Genomic DNA, 17027 nt, shown 5'->3' with positions numbered 1-17027 from the left:
TCAAATATTCACTTAAAATTTGGAAGGGGGTTGCCTGAGTGGCTCAGTCATTAAGCGTCTACCTTCGGCTCAGGTCATGATCCCAGGGTCCTGGGATCGAGCCCTGCATCGGGCTCCCTGCTCCGCAGGAAGCCTGCTTCTCCCTCTCCCACTCCCCCTGCTGTGTTCTCTCACTGTCTCTCTCTGTCAAATAAAAATCTTCAAAAAAAAATTTTTTTTGGAAGGGGGAGTTGATAGCATGATTGATTTAGATCCAGTGTTCAGGTTATTAAACATTTGAATAATGGTTATCTGAGATAAAAATAAACCAAGTGAGATGGGTTTTTTTTAATTAAAGGATTTTAGGAAAAGAGCCTCCACATTTTTTTTTTATTTGAGTATAGTTGGCACTTAAAGTTACTTTAGTTTCAGGTATGCAACATAGTGATTTGGCAAGTTTATATATTATGCTCTGCTCACTACAAGTATAGCTACCATCTGTTCCCATACCATGCTGTTACAGTATCATTCACTATATTCCTTTTTTTTCTTTTAAGATTTTATTTATTTATTTGACAGAGTACAGTGAGAGAGGGAACACAGCAGGGGGGTGGGAGAGGGAGAAGCAGGCTTCCTGCGGAGCAGGGAGCCCGATGCGGGGCTTGATCCCAGGACCCTGGGATCATGACCTGAGCTGAAGGCAGACGCTTAACAACTGAGCCACCCAGGCGCCCCCACTATATTCCTTATGTTGTGCCTTTTATTCCATAACTGGAAGCCTGTCCCTCCCATTACCCTTCACCTATTTTGCCCATTCCTACCCCTCCCCTCTGGCAACCATCAGTTTGTTCTCTTATTTATAGGTCTGATTCTGCTTTTTGTTTGTTGGTTCATTTTTTTAATATTCCACATATGAGTGAAATTATATGGTATTTGTCTTTCTTAGTCTGACTTATTTCACTTAGCCTAATACCCTCTAGGTCCATCCTCATTGTCATAAATGGCAAGATCTCATCCTTTTTAATGGCTGCATAATACTCGTGTGTGTGTATGTTGTGTGTGTGTGTGCCTTATCCATTTGTCTATTCCTGGACACAGGTTGCTTCCATATCTTGGCTATTGGAAATAATGCTGCAATAAACATAGGAGTGCATATATCTTTTTGAGTTAGTGTGTTCATTTTTAGAGGGGGTTAAATATCCAGTAGTGGAATTGTTGGATCGTATGGTATTTCTATTTTTAATTTTTTGAGGAACCTCCATGCTGTTTTCCATAGTGGCTGTACTAATTTACATTCGCACCAACAGTGTCCAAGGATTCCTTTTTTTCTACATCCTCACCAATATTTATTATTTCTTGTCTTTTTTACTTGAGCCATTCTAACAGGTATAAGGTGATATCTTATTGGTGTTTTGATTTACATTTCCCTGCTGATTAGTGATGTCGAACATCTTTTTATGTGTCTGTTGGCCATCCGTATGTCGTCTTTGGAAAAATGTCTATTCAGGGCCTCTGTCCATTTTTTAATCAGATTGGGTTTTTGGGGGGGGTTGTGTTGTATAAACTTTATATATTATAGATATTAATCCCTTATCATATATATCATTTGCAAATGTCTTCTCCCGTTCAGTAAGTTGCCTTTTTGTTTTGTAGATGATTCCTTTTGCTGTGTAAAAAGCCTTTTGGTGTAGTCCCAAAATTTATTTTTGCTTTTGTTTCCCTTGCCTTAGGAGACATACCTAGAAAAATGTTGCTGTGGCTGGTGGCAAAGAAATTGGTTGAAAACTGGTCCAGTTCTTTTACATGTAACTGTCTAGTTTTCCCAGCATCATTTATTGAAAAACTGTCTTTTCTCCATTGCATATTCTTGCCTCCTTTGTTCATAGATTAATTGACCATATAACCATAGGTTTATTTCTGGGTTCTTGATCCTGTTCCATTGATCTAGATGTCTGCTTTTGTGCCAGTTCCCTATTGTTTTGATTACTGTAGCTTTGTAATATAGCTTGAAATCTGGAATTGTGATACTTCCAGCTTTGTTTCTCTTTCTCAAAATTGCTTTGGCTATTTGGGGTCTTTTGTGGTTCCATACAAATTATAGTATTATTCTAGTTTTTTGGAAAATGCTGTTGGTATTTGGATAAGAATTGCATTGAATCGGTAGATTGCTTTGGGTAGCATGGACATTTTAACAATATTAATGCTTTCAGTCCATGAATATGGAATGTCTTTCCATTTGTTTGTGTCATCTTCAGTTTCTTTCATCAGTGTTTTATAGTTTTCAGAGTCCTTCACCTGTTTGGTTGAGTTTATTCCTAGGCATTTAAAGAGCCTCCACATGTAAATGATTCAAAATGAGAACTCTGTACACCTAGTGGGACATTATAAATAGATCCTGAACTAGTAGTGGAAACAGAGAAGAGGGGGCTAGAGGTGAGAGCTACTCTCTAGGTGAAGTTGACGAATGTTTAGTAAATAATGAGAATAGAGAAGAAGAGAGGGAGTTGAAGGCAATAGTAAGTAATATAATTACCTTTTAGAGAGTGTTGTATGGTTTATAATTTTATGTAACTGTAAAATGTTTGCTTGACTTGACCTCACTAGAGACTTCAGGAAGAAGGGAAGGTAAAGGGCCTGGTGGAGCAAGTAATGAGTACAAATTTGAATTCAGACATAATTTATATTGCCAGCAGTATAGAAAGTTCATAGAAATATTTTCAAAATTCAAGATAAATGTATTGAACACCGGCCATGTGCAAGATACTGTGGTAGACACTTTAGAGCAGTAGTCTAGGCTTTGTTATAATGCATCCCATCAAGAAGTTTTTGAGTATGTTAAACTAACATTTGTATATTTATCTATAAACAGTCTGCTCTTGTGCTAATATGTTATTTACATTATGAAACATACACCAAAGAAGTTAAAATAAAATGAATTAAAGTTCTAATATCTTATTTCCACCTTCTGGCTTTAGAAGATATCAAGATAAAAAGGGCACGGTCTAGTGAGGAACACAAATTGGGTTCATTTTTGTGAAGGTGTGTCAGACCTCTCTCCAGTGGGCAGGTGAGGGAGGCTCAGTGAAGGCGCCTGATAATGGATGCCCTTCCTCATTCCCACTTTCCTATTTTAGGCCCCCCGTGAGCAGAGCCCCACCGAGGCCAGAAAAACTCCAGACAAACAATGTTGGCAAGAAAAAGAGACCAATAGAGGTAAGGAGAACCCCTTCCCCCAGTGTTAACTTGTGCTTTAAAATGTATTCAGAATTCATTCCATTCCCTTCTTGTAAGACATTCCCTTCCTGTCATTAGGTTTTATGAAAACAAACATACTGAATAATCTTTAAGATTTTGTTTTTAAGTAATCTGTACACCCACATGGGACTTGAACCCCAAGATGAAGTTACATGCTCTACCGACTGAGCGAGCCAGGTGTCCCTGAGTAATCTTTTTTGTTTGGTCATAAAATTTTGATTGCTTAGTTGTCAAGTCTGAGTTTTGGATTGATATCCTTTGTTTCTTTGTATTTATATTAGTCTTTTTTTTTTTTAAGTTTCCCATGAATAATACCCTGAATTGAGCTCTCAGACAACTTGTAATTATAAATATATGTGAGGGCGGCTGGGTGGCTCAGTTGGTTAAGCGACTGCCTTCGGCTCAGGTCATGATCCTGGAGTCCCGGGATCGAGTCCCGCATCGGGCTCCCTGCTCAGCAGGGAGTCTGCTTCTCCCTCTGACCCTCCCCCCTCTCGTGTGCTCTCTCTCTCTCTCATTCTCGCTCTCTCAAATAAATAAATAAAATCTTAAAAAATAAATAAATAAATAAATAAATAAATATATGTGAAAGATCTATGGCTTATAGGAGTTCATGTACCTTGGCAGTGTCTTATACTTAGTGGTTTGAATTTATAAGTCAAAGTTTATACCCCCTGTGATCTGTTCACTGTAGGGTTCAGTGAAGGCTCTACTTTCAAACAAAGAAACTTACCACAATAATTGAGCAAGAAGGTTCTCCCAGGCACTTAATTCCAGTATCAGCAGCCACAGGCAAACTGCTAAATCAGATCAAAAATGAGGCCTACATCTGTGGGACAGTGATTGTTGTACTCATTACTCCACAAAGCCCACAAGGTCAAAGAAAAGGGACACTTTCAGTGGCAGATTACCTGCTAGAACTTTAGAATGAGTTATCAGAGATGGTGTACTTAGTTTTCTGCACCAACGATGATATACTCTTTGGCATCTCAAATGTAGAGCACTTGGACATAATGTATTCTGAGTTATATATGCAGATTACGTATTTTTACCAACAATACAAATCAGAATAATTCTTCTTTTGGACACAAGAAGCATCTCAGTGTTTAACACATGAACTCTTTTGTTTTTTTTTAAGATTTTATTTATTCATTTGAGAGCACAAACAGGGGGAAAGGCAGACGCAGACTCCCGGCTGAGCTGGGAGCCCAACATGGGGCTGGATCCCAAGACCTGGAGATCATGACCTGAGCTGAAGGCGGATGCTTAACCGACTGAGCCACCCAGGCGCCCCAGCACATTCTTGAAGTCAAATGACCTTGTGATTCTCTTTTCCTTTTCTATAACTTTGTGTAGGAGAGTATAGAGTGTGTGTTTCAGCTGCCCAAAGCACATTACGGAGGAGTTTGTCTACTTAATTTTGTATTTGAAGTTTGTAAAACATCAAAATGCATCCTCCATTTTGACTGATGATACCACTATTATATATAAAAATAATGGTGAACATTTAGAGATAAGGAATTGTATAATGGTTTTATTGTTGTTATAGGACCTTGTGTTGGAGCTTGTTTTTGGCTATCGAGGAAGAGACTGTAGGAATAATGTTCACTATCTAAATGATGGTGATGATATAATTTATCACACTGCATCCGTTGGAATTTTGCATAATGTTGCTACAGGTAGGAAACTCTGATTCTCCATCTTTCACTTTTTTTTACTTCAGAATTCTCTTATTTATAATCTTACATTTCTTTGTTAAAGCTATAAATAATTAAATTGCATAAGTCCAAAATATATTTCATACTATTGAATTTTCTAGTAATATTTCAAATAACCAAACTTATAGTCTTAAGAATGTATAACACAGCAGAAAAAGATTTCATAATGAAAAGTACTCATAGGTCTCTCTTAGTAAAGTGAAGGTTTACTATACATTGAAACCATGTTTTATAATGAAACCATTTGTAACTTTATTTCCTAATCTTAACATGAAAATGGATGGTTTAGTGGTTGTCTCTTTTAGGTAATGATTAAAAGTAGCATGTTGGGTGAGTGATTGCTGGGGAGTGGGGTGAAGTGGGCAGTGTTCTTACTGAGGCCTTGGAAAGCCAAGGAAGATATGAAGAAGGCTGTTTCCCTGTGGCTCTACTGTGGTGATACTTTGATTCATAGTGAGAAAATATTTCTTGATGTTTATTTAACTGATTGGATTGTTGAAAAGCAAATGAAGTTCTCTTATGATTTGATGACCAATGATGTATAATCCTACTAGTGACATTCACTATTTAATTTTGAATTGTTTTCTTATATGTAATTATAAACTTCGTAAAGTCTAAAGAATAAAAATAGAGATTATTTAGTTCAAACATTCCTGGCTTTTTCCTCTGATAGCTTCACTCTGAATAGGTAAAGAATGGAATTTGTGAGTCCTAATCCCCCATGCCTATTCTGTATTAATCATTAACATGATAGTCCTGTTTTGGTTTCCTAAAGAAAAGGATTCACCAAGATCACACAGAAATCAGTGGTGATTTTCACTTTAATAATCTGGGTCATTTAAAAAATACTTAGATGATCCTCTTTGAGGCTTCACATATCCTTCAAAGAGAATAGAGAATAAGAAAAGATGATCTAGAAAGGAATATGCAAATACACTTTCATGTTTATACTTGTAATTTTCTTTATTTTTAGTTTTCTGATTTGTAATTAATCACCTTTCTACTGGTGGGGTGTAGAGAGAGCAGAAGGGGGAATAGGCACCTCTCCACTTGTCATTATTTGTCCTCTCCAGTTTGGGGTACATTGCTATGTTTACAGTCTAGGAAGTTTTGATCTATTAGCTGATTTTCTTCAAACTTAGCCAACAGAACATAAAATTGCTTTTTATTGTCACTGAACTCTCAGCTCTGGGAAATATAAAGCACATTTCACTTTGGAGAGAAGTTTTAAACTATTAGATCTGGCAAATGTCATTGTTAAATTGTTTTGTGTTGCTTCGCTTGTTGGAGGACCTAGTGTTGATGGCCCTCTGTAATCTGGACCCAACCTACAACCTATCATCCTAACCTCCTTTCCCACCTCTGCGTCGTACTTAACACAAAACAAACCTTTATCATGTCCTACATGATAATGTCTAAAGTCTCTTCACTGTCAGTGCTACTAGATAAATCACATGACTTCTTTGATCAAAATTCTTGAGTACCACTGACTGCAGAATAAATACAAAGTTCAGTAGGCTGGCATTCAAAATCCTCTATCATTCTATTTCCAGTTTGCCCTTCCAGCCATATTTCTCAAATTTCTTCTTCACCTCATACTTTGACCAAATGAACCATATATATGCATACTTAATACTTTCTGGTCTTTGTACTTTTGCTTAAAGTATTTCTGTACCTGAAATGCCCTTTCCCACCCATCTTCATATTAACAAAATCTGTCATGTCAGTCCAAGAGTGCCAAATGCCCACAATAAGAAAAACTCCCCATGTACTGCATGGAGCACTGGGTGTTATACAAATGAATCGTGGATCACCACAACAAAAACTAATGATGTATGGTGATTAACACAACATAATAAAATAAAATTTAAAAAAATAAGAATTCCCATAGCCTTTGGATCTTTAACTCTCTTTTGGCACTTGATGTCTTTAGCCTTGTGTTACATGGTTTATGCCTTTCAGGACTCTAACCATTTAAAGACTTCCGAGTCATTTTTCCATCCTTATGATGATGTGCACACATTCAGTGCTCAAAAAATATGTATTAAATAAGTTAAACAGAGCAGTTTATTGTTCTGGATAAATGCATTATGCTGTTATACCTTAAAGTTTTCAGATTTAATTCTCAAATTCTTTTTTTTATAGGGACTCAGAGTTTTTATCAGGAACATAATGATGATATACTGTGCCTCACTGTAAATCAGCATCCCAAATTTATCAACATAGTGGCAACTGGCCAAGTAGGTATGTTTCTGTATTTTAAAAAGAAACAATTTTAAGTAATTGTTCAAATTAATTCAATATCCTAAAGGAAAAAAAGCAAAATATATTTGTGTATCGTTCAAAATGTACAAAATTTGTATAAAAACACACACCCAGTTTTACTATAAATTGTTTCCAGGTACCTACCTCTCACTTTGGTTATCTTAGTTGGTGCAGACAGTTCAGAATTAATAAACTATTTTATGGTGATTGACATAGTTGGATTTAGTCCTTTAGCAGAAATTTCTGATCAGCAGAAAGGTTTAATATAGCATATTAAGTAGAAAGGAAGAACTTGAGGAGAAAATGGTAAATAAGGGGAGCCAGGAAGTAACTAGACTGACAGGGGCACAGCATCTATGGCAGCTGGGGTTGAGTAGAAAGAAGAGAGAAGCCAAGTGACCATGCTGGTAAGTCTTTCTGCCTCTTTTCTTTGGCATTGATCTAAGTTGCCAGCTGTTTTAAAACTCGTCTTGCTGTCTTCTTTTTAACTCTTTTTAAAAACTCAAAGCACATCACTCTGCAAGCAAAATGATGAGAAAATAGCAGGTCTATTTTTGAACATATCCCCCCATCAATGATCACTATGAATACTACATAATAGATTTGGTCAATCAGAACTTCATAACTCTGGTGTACTTTGTAAAAATGATTGATGTCATTGGGTTGTTAGGTCTCGGTGGGCCTCAGTTGCTGAGCCAGCTTTCCAGGTGTCTTTTCTTTTGGGTAGGTTAATTTATGCTTTTAATATCTTCATTTTTCATACAAATACTAAATTGATCAATCAGAAACTTGATCTCTGGGTTGCTTAGTTCTGCAGTTACACCACTTTAGTGTTCTTCCTTTCTGTAAATTTTTTCTATTTTTAACAAGTAGACTGATACTTTTTGCATTACATACAAAAGATTCTAATCTTTGCATCTAGGCCTTTTTTCACTAAATTTTTAAAAATTAAAGTCTTATTTTTACTCTGCACAGAAAATGAGATAATGTTACCATTTTGGTTATGAAAGCCTAGTTTAGTTGGCATATAGTTTTTCAGTTCATTTTTATTAAGCTAAACTCATTTATTCAACAAATGTACTGAACATGTACCATGCATAAGGTATTGTTCTAGGTGGTGGGATACAAGCAGCTTACCAAAAAAAAGACAAAATCTCTATGTTAATGGAATTTGCATTATGTGAATAGAATTCTAGAAGGTGTGATTCTTCCGTTTCCCAGCTTTGCTCCTTCTTTTCTTTCCTCTTCTCTCTCTTTTTTAAGCAGCTTTGCTTAACATATTAGTGCTGTGGTTTTCTCTTTTGATTAAGAAATGATGTGGTCACGAATATAATCTTTCATGAAATTTGACCCTCTATTCCTTTCCCTATTTTATTGAGATATAATTGACATGTTACATTATATCAGTTTCAGGTGCACAACTTAATGATTCAGGATTTGCATTTGTTCCTTTTATTTTGAAAGGCAGCACTATAGGGAAATGTGGAATGGCTAATTATCTCCCCATCTCCGTCCTTCCAAGTCAAAGTCCAGGCAGTATAGAGGTGAATTTTCTATGCCTTGCCCCACCATACCCTTCCACAGAATAGATAGAGAAATTTTTTTTTAATAATTTTTCTTTTTTTTTTTTTTTTAAGATTTTATTTTTACTTACCTGACAGAGAGAGACACAGCAAGAGAGGGAACACAGGCAGGGGGAGTGGGAGAGGGAGAAGCAGGTTCTCTACCGAGCAGAGAGCCCAATACAGGGCTCGATCCCAGGACCCTGGGATCATGACCTGAGCTGAAGGCAGACGCTTAACGACTGAGCCACCCAGGCGCCCCGATAGAGAAATTTTTTACTGATGGCTAATAAAGTATAAGATAGACTCAAGACCAAAGAGTGAGGGACTGTTTCTGTTCTGCACCCAAAGAGAATTGAATCAGTAGTTACTTTGCCTGCCAAGCTTGTATAATACCTGCAAAACACAAAACTGTCTAAAATGTTTATGGCTCTCAAAAAAAATAAATAAATAAATAAATAAATAAATAAATAAAATGTTTATGGCTCTCTTTGTTAAAAATTATATAGGTCATAGGGGAAATATTTGCCTTTGTGGTATTTTAGCCAGTTACATTCATTTTTTTTCCCCCTTGGCTAGAATCTTGGATTCTCAGGGCCAAGCAGAGATACATTAAAACTTCAGTCTGTTAACCGGGCATTTTGTAAACTAAGATATATCCAAAGATTGAACGGTCATATACATGAAATGTAAATATATATGTATAATTGAAATGAATGGCTTCACTTACAGTTTACTTAGTTTAACATAATAAAATTCATTTTGCATATGACACTTTATGATTTATGTTGAGTAAAAATTATTTTGTGATAATTGAATTTTTATAAATTTTGCTTTTATTTACGGAAAATTATTTTTCTGCTTTTCCATTGTAGGTGATTTAGCAGACATGTCAGGTAAGGAAAATTCATCATTTTCGTTATATTGTTTAGTAATGATAGCCCGAATTTTTATAGAGAAATTCAATATGTGAGCCTATTTTGGATTTTTTTTAGTGAAAAATATATCATTTTAATGTCATGATACTGGACCCTATCTGCAATAAGAGTTGTTTATTTTTAGAACTTAATATATTTTGACGTTTTTAGTGTGCCAGCACTATTGTAAGCATTTTACATGTATTACCTATGTAGTCATTGCCAGAATCCTTCATGGTAGGTATTAACTTGCCAGTATCATATAGCTGCTAAGAGTGAGGTGGGAGTAAAATTAATCTTAAATATGAATCAATAGATTATATTGCCAGAAGTAAAATTTTGTTATTTTTATATATCATTCCAATTATTGCACATACTAGATCAACAGATCACTTAAGATTTAAAAATAACTTTCTATTATTGATCTTGACCATAGCTTTGTGACTCTATAAAGCTACTAGGCAATGTGTCCGTTGTTTTTAGGTATTCACTAGGCTTTTTCAACTCAATTTTCAGTTTACCTAATATAGTAAAAATAGCAGCTTGATACAAAAATATTTCCCCATGATGTGTATCTACTTCCCTCTCCTCCAGGATAAAGCATGATTTTGTGATTTGGTTATTAAATACAAATTTATCCAACACAACAGGCAGTGTTTTTGCTTTCTTGGTTACATTCAAGAGCAGGGGTTGGCAAACTACAGCCTTGGGGCCTAATCTGGCCCACTACCTGTTTTTGTATAACCCATGAGCTAAGTATAGTTTTTACTATGTCAGACAGCTGGGAAAAATCAAAAGAAAATTTCACAGCACATGAAAATGCTATGAAATTCAAATTTCAACATCCATAGATAAAGTTTTATTGGACACATCCAGGCTCATTCAGTTATGCATGGTTTGTGGCGGCTTTTGTGCTACGTTGGCGTGTAGCAGCTGTGCCAGAGACCACACGTGACCCCCTTCTCATCGCTTCACACTGCTGCTTGGCACACTCCAAGTGCAGCAATGCCCTTGTAACGTGGCAGGTTGCAAGCTACATCACAACACTGTTTTGTTATCTAACCAGTGTATATCCATCATGTCAGAACAAGGCAAAAAAGGAACGTGGACTTGAAGGTTACACTTTTTTTTTTAAAAAAGATTTATTTATTTGAGAGAGAGAGAGAGAGCACAGAGGGACAGTGAGAGGGAGAAGCAGACTCCCTGCTGAGCAGGGAGCCTGATGCGGGGCTCGATCCCAGGACCCTGGGATCATGACCTGAGCCGAAGGCAGACACTTAACCAACTGAGCCACCCAGGCACCCGAAGGTCACATTTGTAAGGCACAGTGAGATGTGGATTATGTTGTTATCAAATTACCTGGTAAAACGTGTTTATCCTGCAGTGACGCTGGAGCTGGGCTAAAAAAATACAATATATGGTAACATTTTCACACGAAGCTTTATCACAGTATTCCCAGCTCACAGGAAACCAACAGTCAGAAAAATTGGAAAATTTAAAAGAATATATGTGAGAATCTCTCATCACAACAGAATTTCTTCACAAAAATAAAACATAAAATGATCCTGCAACCAAAGTTTCTGAATGGCTCATTTGTTAGTCAAGAGAAGCTGTTTACTGACCGTGAGTTAATTAAATCATGAAAGAGTTGAGGACGTTGGGAATACCCTCATTAGTCAATTAAGAACAAGACCCCACAAAAGGCAGATAATTCGGAATGGTTTCCCTTGGCTCTTGATGGATTGACAGATGTTGCCAATTGCTTACTTGAGAAATCAGTGCCAACTTTGAAGTAACTGAGGAGTTGGCCTCTAAGAATAGTCTCCATGGAACAACTACAAAAGATAATATTGTCAGAGAAGTTAAGAAAACATTAAGAAGTGGAATCTGCTAAGATATTTGATAACTGATGGTAGAAATATATGTGGAGCTGGAACAGAGAAAAGGATAGTTGGTTAAGTGTACAAAGCTGGTGAAAATTTAAGGTGTTTAAAGCCTATGGTTATTCATTGTGTTATTCATCAGGTAGTTTGTGGAAAACATTTCAGTGTATCATGTGTTACTGACAACCGCAGTTTGTCATTGAGAGTCAACAGTTAATGTCATTTGTTCTCATAGAGTTAACCCTCATCAGTTCCGTGAATTTATGTTAGAAATAGAAGCTGAATATCCTGACTTGTCCTATCCACAGCAGTTCAGTGGTTTAGCAATAGTAGCATTATTGCAATTTTTGGAGCTCAGAACCAAGACTATAATTTTTCTGAATGAGAAAAGTAGTGCTGTCCATCTCTATTATGGAAAACTGAATGGCCTTGGAAATTAGTTTTTGCTACAGACTTGATAATGTTTCCTAATGAATTCCACCCGAAATTACAAGGAAACTACAATCACAGTAACAACCTGCAGTTACACTCGCAGTGAAACTTACACCTACAGGAAGCTCATTGGTGGTGGCTGACGTTGTAATCGCAAGTAACACCAACCTGCTTGATATGCTTCGCATGCTGTCAAACATTAGAACAAGAAGTGAGAGTCCCATTTGTACCAAATGTATTTTCTGGTTTCAAACTACAGTTCCAACAGCACTTTTCAGATCTCGATGTAAAAGCAAAGAAAATGTCCATATTTCAAAAATTGGTTTAACTGAAACTGAAGAACTTCCACCTAACGTTCGGTTTATGGTAATTATTCTGCAATGTAATACATGCTAAAAGCCAGATAATGAAGACAAGACCCTAATAGAATGCTCTAAATGCTTTCCAAGTGATTGATATGCTCAGTTAAGACCATGTACTTGTGAATTAATATTCAGATTTGTCAGTAACTATCTACATAAGACATTTTCAAAATTGCAATGTGTAAAATTACTACAGGCGAACATTTGCAGTTGATTTTAATGATAAAGAACTCTGACTTTGAACCTCACTTCAGTGACATTGTTATCTCCAAAAAAGAATTTCATTCTTCTCATTACATCTTTATTAAAAAAAAAAATTTACTCAGTGAATTTCATCACTAAAAATTTTATGGAAATTTGTTTTCTCTTATTACACAAGTACCTGCATAATATCTTCAATTTTGTCTCTGACCCTCTACAGAAAAAGTTTGCAGACTCTAGCTCCACAGGGAGACAGGCAATAAATAAGTAAACTTTTAAAACTAACATGATCTGAGGTGGTAATATGATAAAAACAACAAGATGATGTCAGTAAAACAAGGTGTTCGTTTTCTCAGAGGTGGTAACATTCAGTTGGACCAAGAATGATACAAAAAAAATGATAGCCAAGGGATGAACTGGGGACTCCAGGCTGAGGCCTGGTTTGTGGGTTCCAAGACCACCCATACTCAATAATTCACTAGAAGGAGTCACAGGGCCCTGAGATAGTTAGGGCTATAGTTTCTTACAGTAATCAGCAAGGGAAAAAGACACACAGGGTAGAGTCTAGAGGCCACGGGCACAGGCTTTCTCTGTCTCCCTCACCACCCTTCCCCAAGGGTCACACACAAATCTGCTTTACCAGCAGCAGATGCAGCAGCATGAGAGCAGGGTTTTGTCCAGGGAAGCCTATTCCAGCCTTAAAGTCCAGGCTTTTTACTGGGGGCTGGTCACATAGACACAGACCAGCCACAACTACTGAAATACCCAGAAGAAAGCAGGTGTTCAGCACCCCAGGTAGATAAAACAGCTTTAAATCAACAGAGGGACAATTTCAAAAGTCGAGTTCTTACACTCTTGCAAGCAGGCCCTTCTAGTGATAGTAACTTCAGGCTTGTTTATATTAACTCTTTCCTGTGCAGGCCATAAAGGTAAATCAAGAAACAGGAAGGTTAGTATGGAGGAGTAAGGCCTCTGAGATGAACTTGGAGAAAGGGGGTAGGAATCAGCTGCACTGGGCTTTGCAGATTGTGGAGAGGAGTTTGGATTCATGCTCAGTGCAGAATCCATCATGGAGAGTGTGAAGCAAGGGAGTGAGGTGATCTAATTTATACTTTGAGAAGATCACTCTGCACTATTAAGGATGTAGAGGGGAAAGAGATGTAATCAGCAAAAGGCATTTTTAACTGGGGTGGTAGGAATAAAAATGGAGAGAACTAGACAAAGATGGGATGTATTTTGGAGGTAAAGCCAGTGATCCTTTCTGAAGAATTGGATGTGAGGGTGGGGTAACAAAGTGAGGAACCAAGGCTGTTAATTTTTTACTTGGGCAGCAGCCTCAGTGAGATGGGAGAATACTTCCGGAGAAAGAATTGGCAACAAGAAACTATTCACAGACATAAAGATGGAAGGCAGGCAAGAAGACTGGTGGGTTTGGCCGGGGGGGGGGGGGGGGGGGGGGGGGATAGGAGGCTGTTTTCTTCATTTCAATAGCTGAGAGTGAGGAGGTGGTAAAGAAGGTGGGTAAAATTTTGAAATTGTCACTTTGGAACGTGGGAGAGTAAATATATATTAGAAAATATGTGGTATAATTACCATTTGAATACGTGTCTTCTGGGTAGACAGTAAGGAGACATCTTTTGTCTGATAAAGCTTTTTCAGTGTACCTAAGACAGTGCTAAGAATTTGACATTTTCATCCTTAAGGGGATTCAAAGAGAACTCTCCAACCCCCCCGACCCCCCATCATAGTTACCATTTGTCACAATAGGCAGTTGTCCATTAATACCTTAGCGGTCTTCCATATGCCCTCTGTGACAGAAAATAAGGAAATTTATTAGCCCTAAGGTTGGTTGCATGTGGTCAGAAAAGGGCTGCCAGTACCAGTTAGAGTTAATGCTTCTTTGCTTTCATTTAGTGGGAAAAAGGATAAAAACCCTTTTCACAACCATGAGCTAAAAGTTCATGGTTCCTTCCTTTTAGCCTGATTGAGTCCTTTTAAGACCCAAAGCAAACCCTGTACTAAGAAGACACCTGGGGAATACCATGTGCTGATTGGCTAAATCTGGGTCACTGAACTAAATCACTCTGCTGGAGGTGGGGAGTGGGGAGTGGTGGGGAACGGAGCATCAGGGGTTAGGGTGCAGGGGAGGTTGTCACAAGAGCATTAGACTAATCAATTGAGCAAGCAGTATTTTTCCCCAATAGGCGTCTCTGTACTAGAGACTTTTTTTTTAATTTCTAAATTTATTGTTTACAGATCTTTTCTATTTTTATTTCATTTTTAAAGCAGAAGTTCAAAAGGTTTTGGCTGTTGTACAAAACTGTGCAGTCACCACCCAAATCAATATGTAGAACGTTTCTATCACAAGCTCCCATGTGACCCTTCTAGTCGTTCTTAGAGTTTAAGAATGCTTATAAAAAGTCAGTGGCAGGGGCGCCTGGGTGGCTCGGTTGGTTGGGTGTCTGCCTTCGGCTCAGGTCATGGTCCTGGGACCCCGGGATCAAGCCATACATTGGGCTCCTTCCTTGCTCAGTGGGGAGCCTGCCTCTCCCCCTGCCGTGCCCCCTGCTTGGGCGCGCTCGCTCTCTGTCAAATAAATAAATAAAATCTTTAAAAAAGTCAGTGGCAGGGGCGCCTGGGTGGCTCGGTTAAGCGTCTTCTGCCTTCGGCTCAGGTCATGCTCTCGGGGTCCTGGGATCGAGCCCCACGTCAGGCTCCCTGCTCAGCGGGGAGTCTGCCTCTCTTTCTCCCTCTGCTCCGTCCCCGGCTTGTTCTCTCTCTCAAATAAATAATCTTAAAAACAACAACAACAAAAAAAACAGTGGGATTGATTTTCCGGAGATGGGAGCAAGGGCAGAAACGGATCGTGAGGACAGCACAGCTCTGTGGCTCTGCCCGCTCCGAGGTGCGCGCCTCGGGAGAACACGTGGGCCTGGGAGTGGGGCCGGGGTGTGTCCGCTCTAACAGGTCTGGCCCCGGGTGGCTCCCATCAGCCCATCAGCTGGTGGCCCGTAGGGAGGGGAAGAGCCAGAGCAGGACCTGTGTCACTCCAGGATCATGAATGACCATTTTTGAATCATAGGAGAAATTAAAACGCACTTAATGAACATAATTTAATCTTTCTTCAGTAAGTTAGAAAGGCCTTGAAAATTTGTAGTGATTTAAATCTTAAATCCTGTTACTGATACAAGTTCAGAACAGTCTGAATATTAGCAATCCCATGACATGGTCCTACCTGTACGTTTTAAAACCTAAATTTCAGGTATACACTCCTTACCATCTCATTTAACTTTCTACGAAAGCTTGAAAAGCTCAGTAATTCAACTTAAGATTACTTGCTAGCTAAATTTTAGATAAATGAAAGTCTTTGTAATTTGTGACATATGAAATTTGGAGACAAAACTGAGTGATGTTTCTTGAAAGTCCATTATCTACCTCATCACATTTAGGCAAATAAAGTATATGGATTGCTGAGAGGTGCTTTTTGTGAACATGTAAAAATGTTGTTTATATTATAGAAGACCTATATAATATTTATTACTGGCAAAAAATTATAGACTGATCTAGTATATGTTTTTCTTCAAATTTTTATTTAAATTATAGTTAACATACAGTGTAATACTGGTTTCAGGAGTAGAATTTAGCAATTCATCACTTACATACAACACTGGGTGCTCATCCCAACAAGCTCCCTCCTTAATACCTATCACCCATTTAGCCCATCCCCCACCTCCCCTCCTTCCATCAACCCTCAGTTTGTTCTCTGTCATTAAGAGTCTATTATGGTTTGCTTCCCTTTTTTTTTTTTTTCCCCTTTCCAAATGTCCATCTGTTTTGTTTCTTTCACATAGGAGTGAAATCATATGGTATTTGTCTTTCTCTGACTGATGTTTTGCTAAGCATAACACTCTTTAGGCCCATCCACAGCATTGCATAAGGCAAGATTTTGTTCTTTTTGATGGCTGAGTAATATTCCATTGTGTATATATACACCACATCTTTATCCATTCATCAGTTGATGGACATTTGGGCTCTTTCCATAGTTTCCGAGGCTACTGTTGATGCTGCTGCACTTATTAAGTTTGCCAGTTCTTCATATCCTTTGACTTTTATTGGATAAGGGACATTCTAGTTTTAGTCCAGTACTTAAGTTTATTAGGTTCAGTTTTTCACACAAAAATACCCTATTTTATTATATGGTAAACTGTTTTTTAATTTATTTGAGAGAGAGAGTGTGCACACAATTTTTTAATTGCGGTATAGTTGACACACAATGTTGCATGAGTTTCAGGCGTCCAGCGTCGTGATTGGACAAGGGTGTGCATTCTGCGTTCACCACGAGTGTGGCTGCCACGTGTGACCATGCTTGCACTGCCGTCCCGGTTCAGCCACCTCTGTTCCCTGTGGCTTATTCCTAACCCGGAGCCTGTCTCTCCCACTCCCTTCCTGCGCC

General features: G+C 38.0%; 1 protein-coding gene across 8 annotated transcripts in view; it reads left to right on the top strand.

The window, feature by feature from the left end:
• EML5 (EMAP like 5) overlaps window positions 1–17027 on the top strand; it is a 163405-nt gene that overhangs the window by 135936 nt on the left and 10442 nt on the right. For 7 of the 8 annotated variants that reach the window (XM_073895710.1, XM_073895709.1, XM_073895708.1 and 4 more), the window contains 4 exons: window positions 3114–3192; window positions 4784–4913; window positions 7098–7196; window positions 9655–9675. In XM_073895710.1, the coding sequence (XP_073751811.1) occupies window positions 3114–3192; window positions 4784–4913; window positions 7098–7196; window positions 9655–9675 (329 nt within the window). The remainder of the gene's footprint in view (window positions 1–3113; window positions 3193–4783; window positions 4914–7097; window positions 7197–9654; window positions 9676–17027) is intronic. The other variant, XM_073895715.1, reaches the window with a different exon arrangement.

Source organism: Callorhinus ursinus, unplaced genomic scaffold (genome assembly GCF_003265705.2).
Source record: "Callorhinus ursinus isolate GAN/ISIS: 27379988/994484 unplaced genomic scaffold, GSC_fseal_2.0 scaffold8, whole genome shotgun sequence".
NCBI lineage: Eukaryota > Metazoa > Chordata > Mammalia > Carnivora > Otariidae > Callorhinus > Callorhinus ursinus.
The sequence above is the reverse complement of the archived record's forward strand: the minus strand, read 5'-3'. Positions and strand labels throughout refer to the sequence as shown.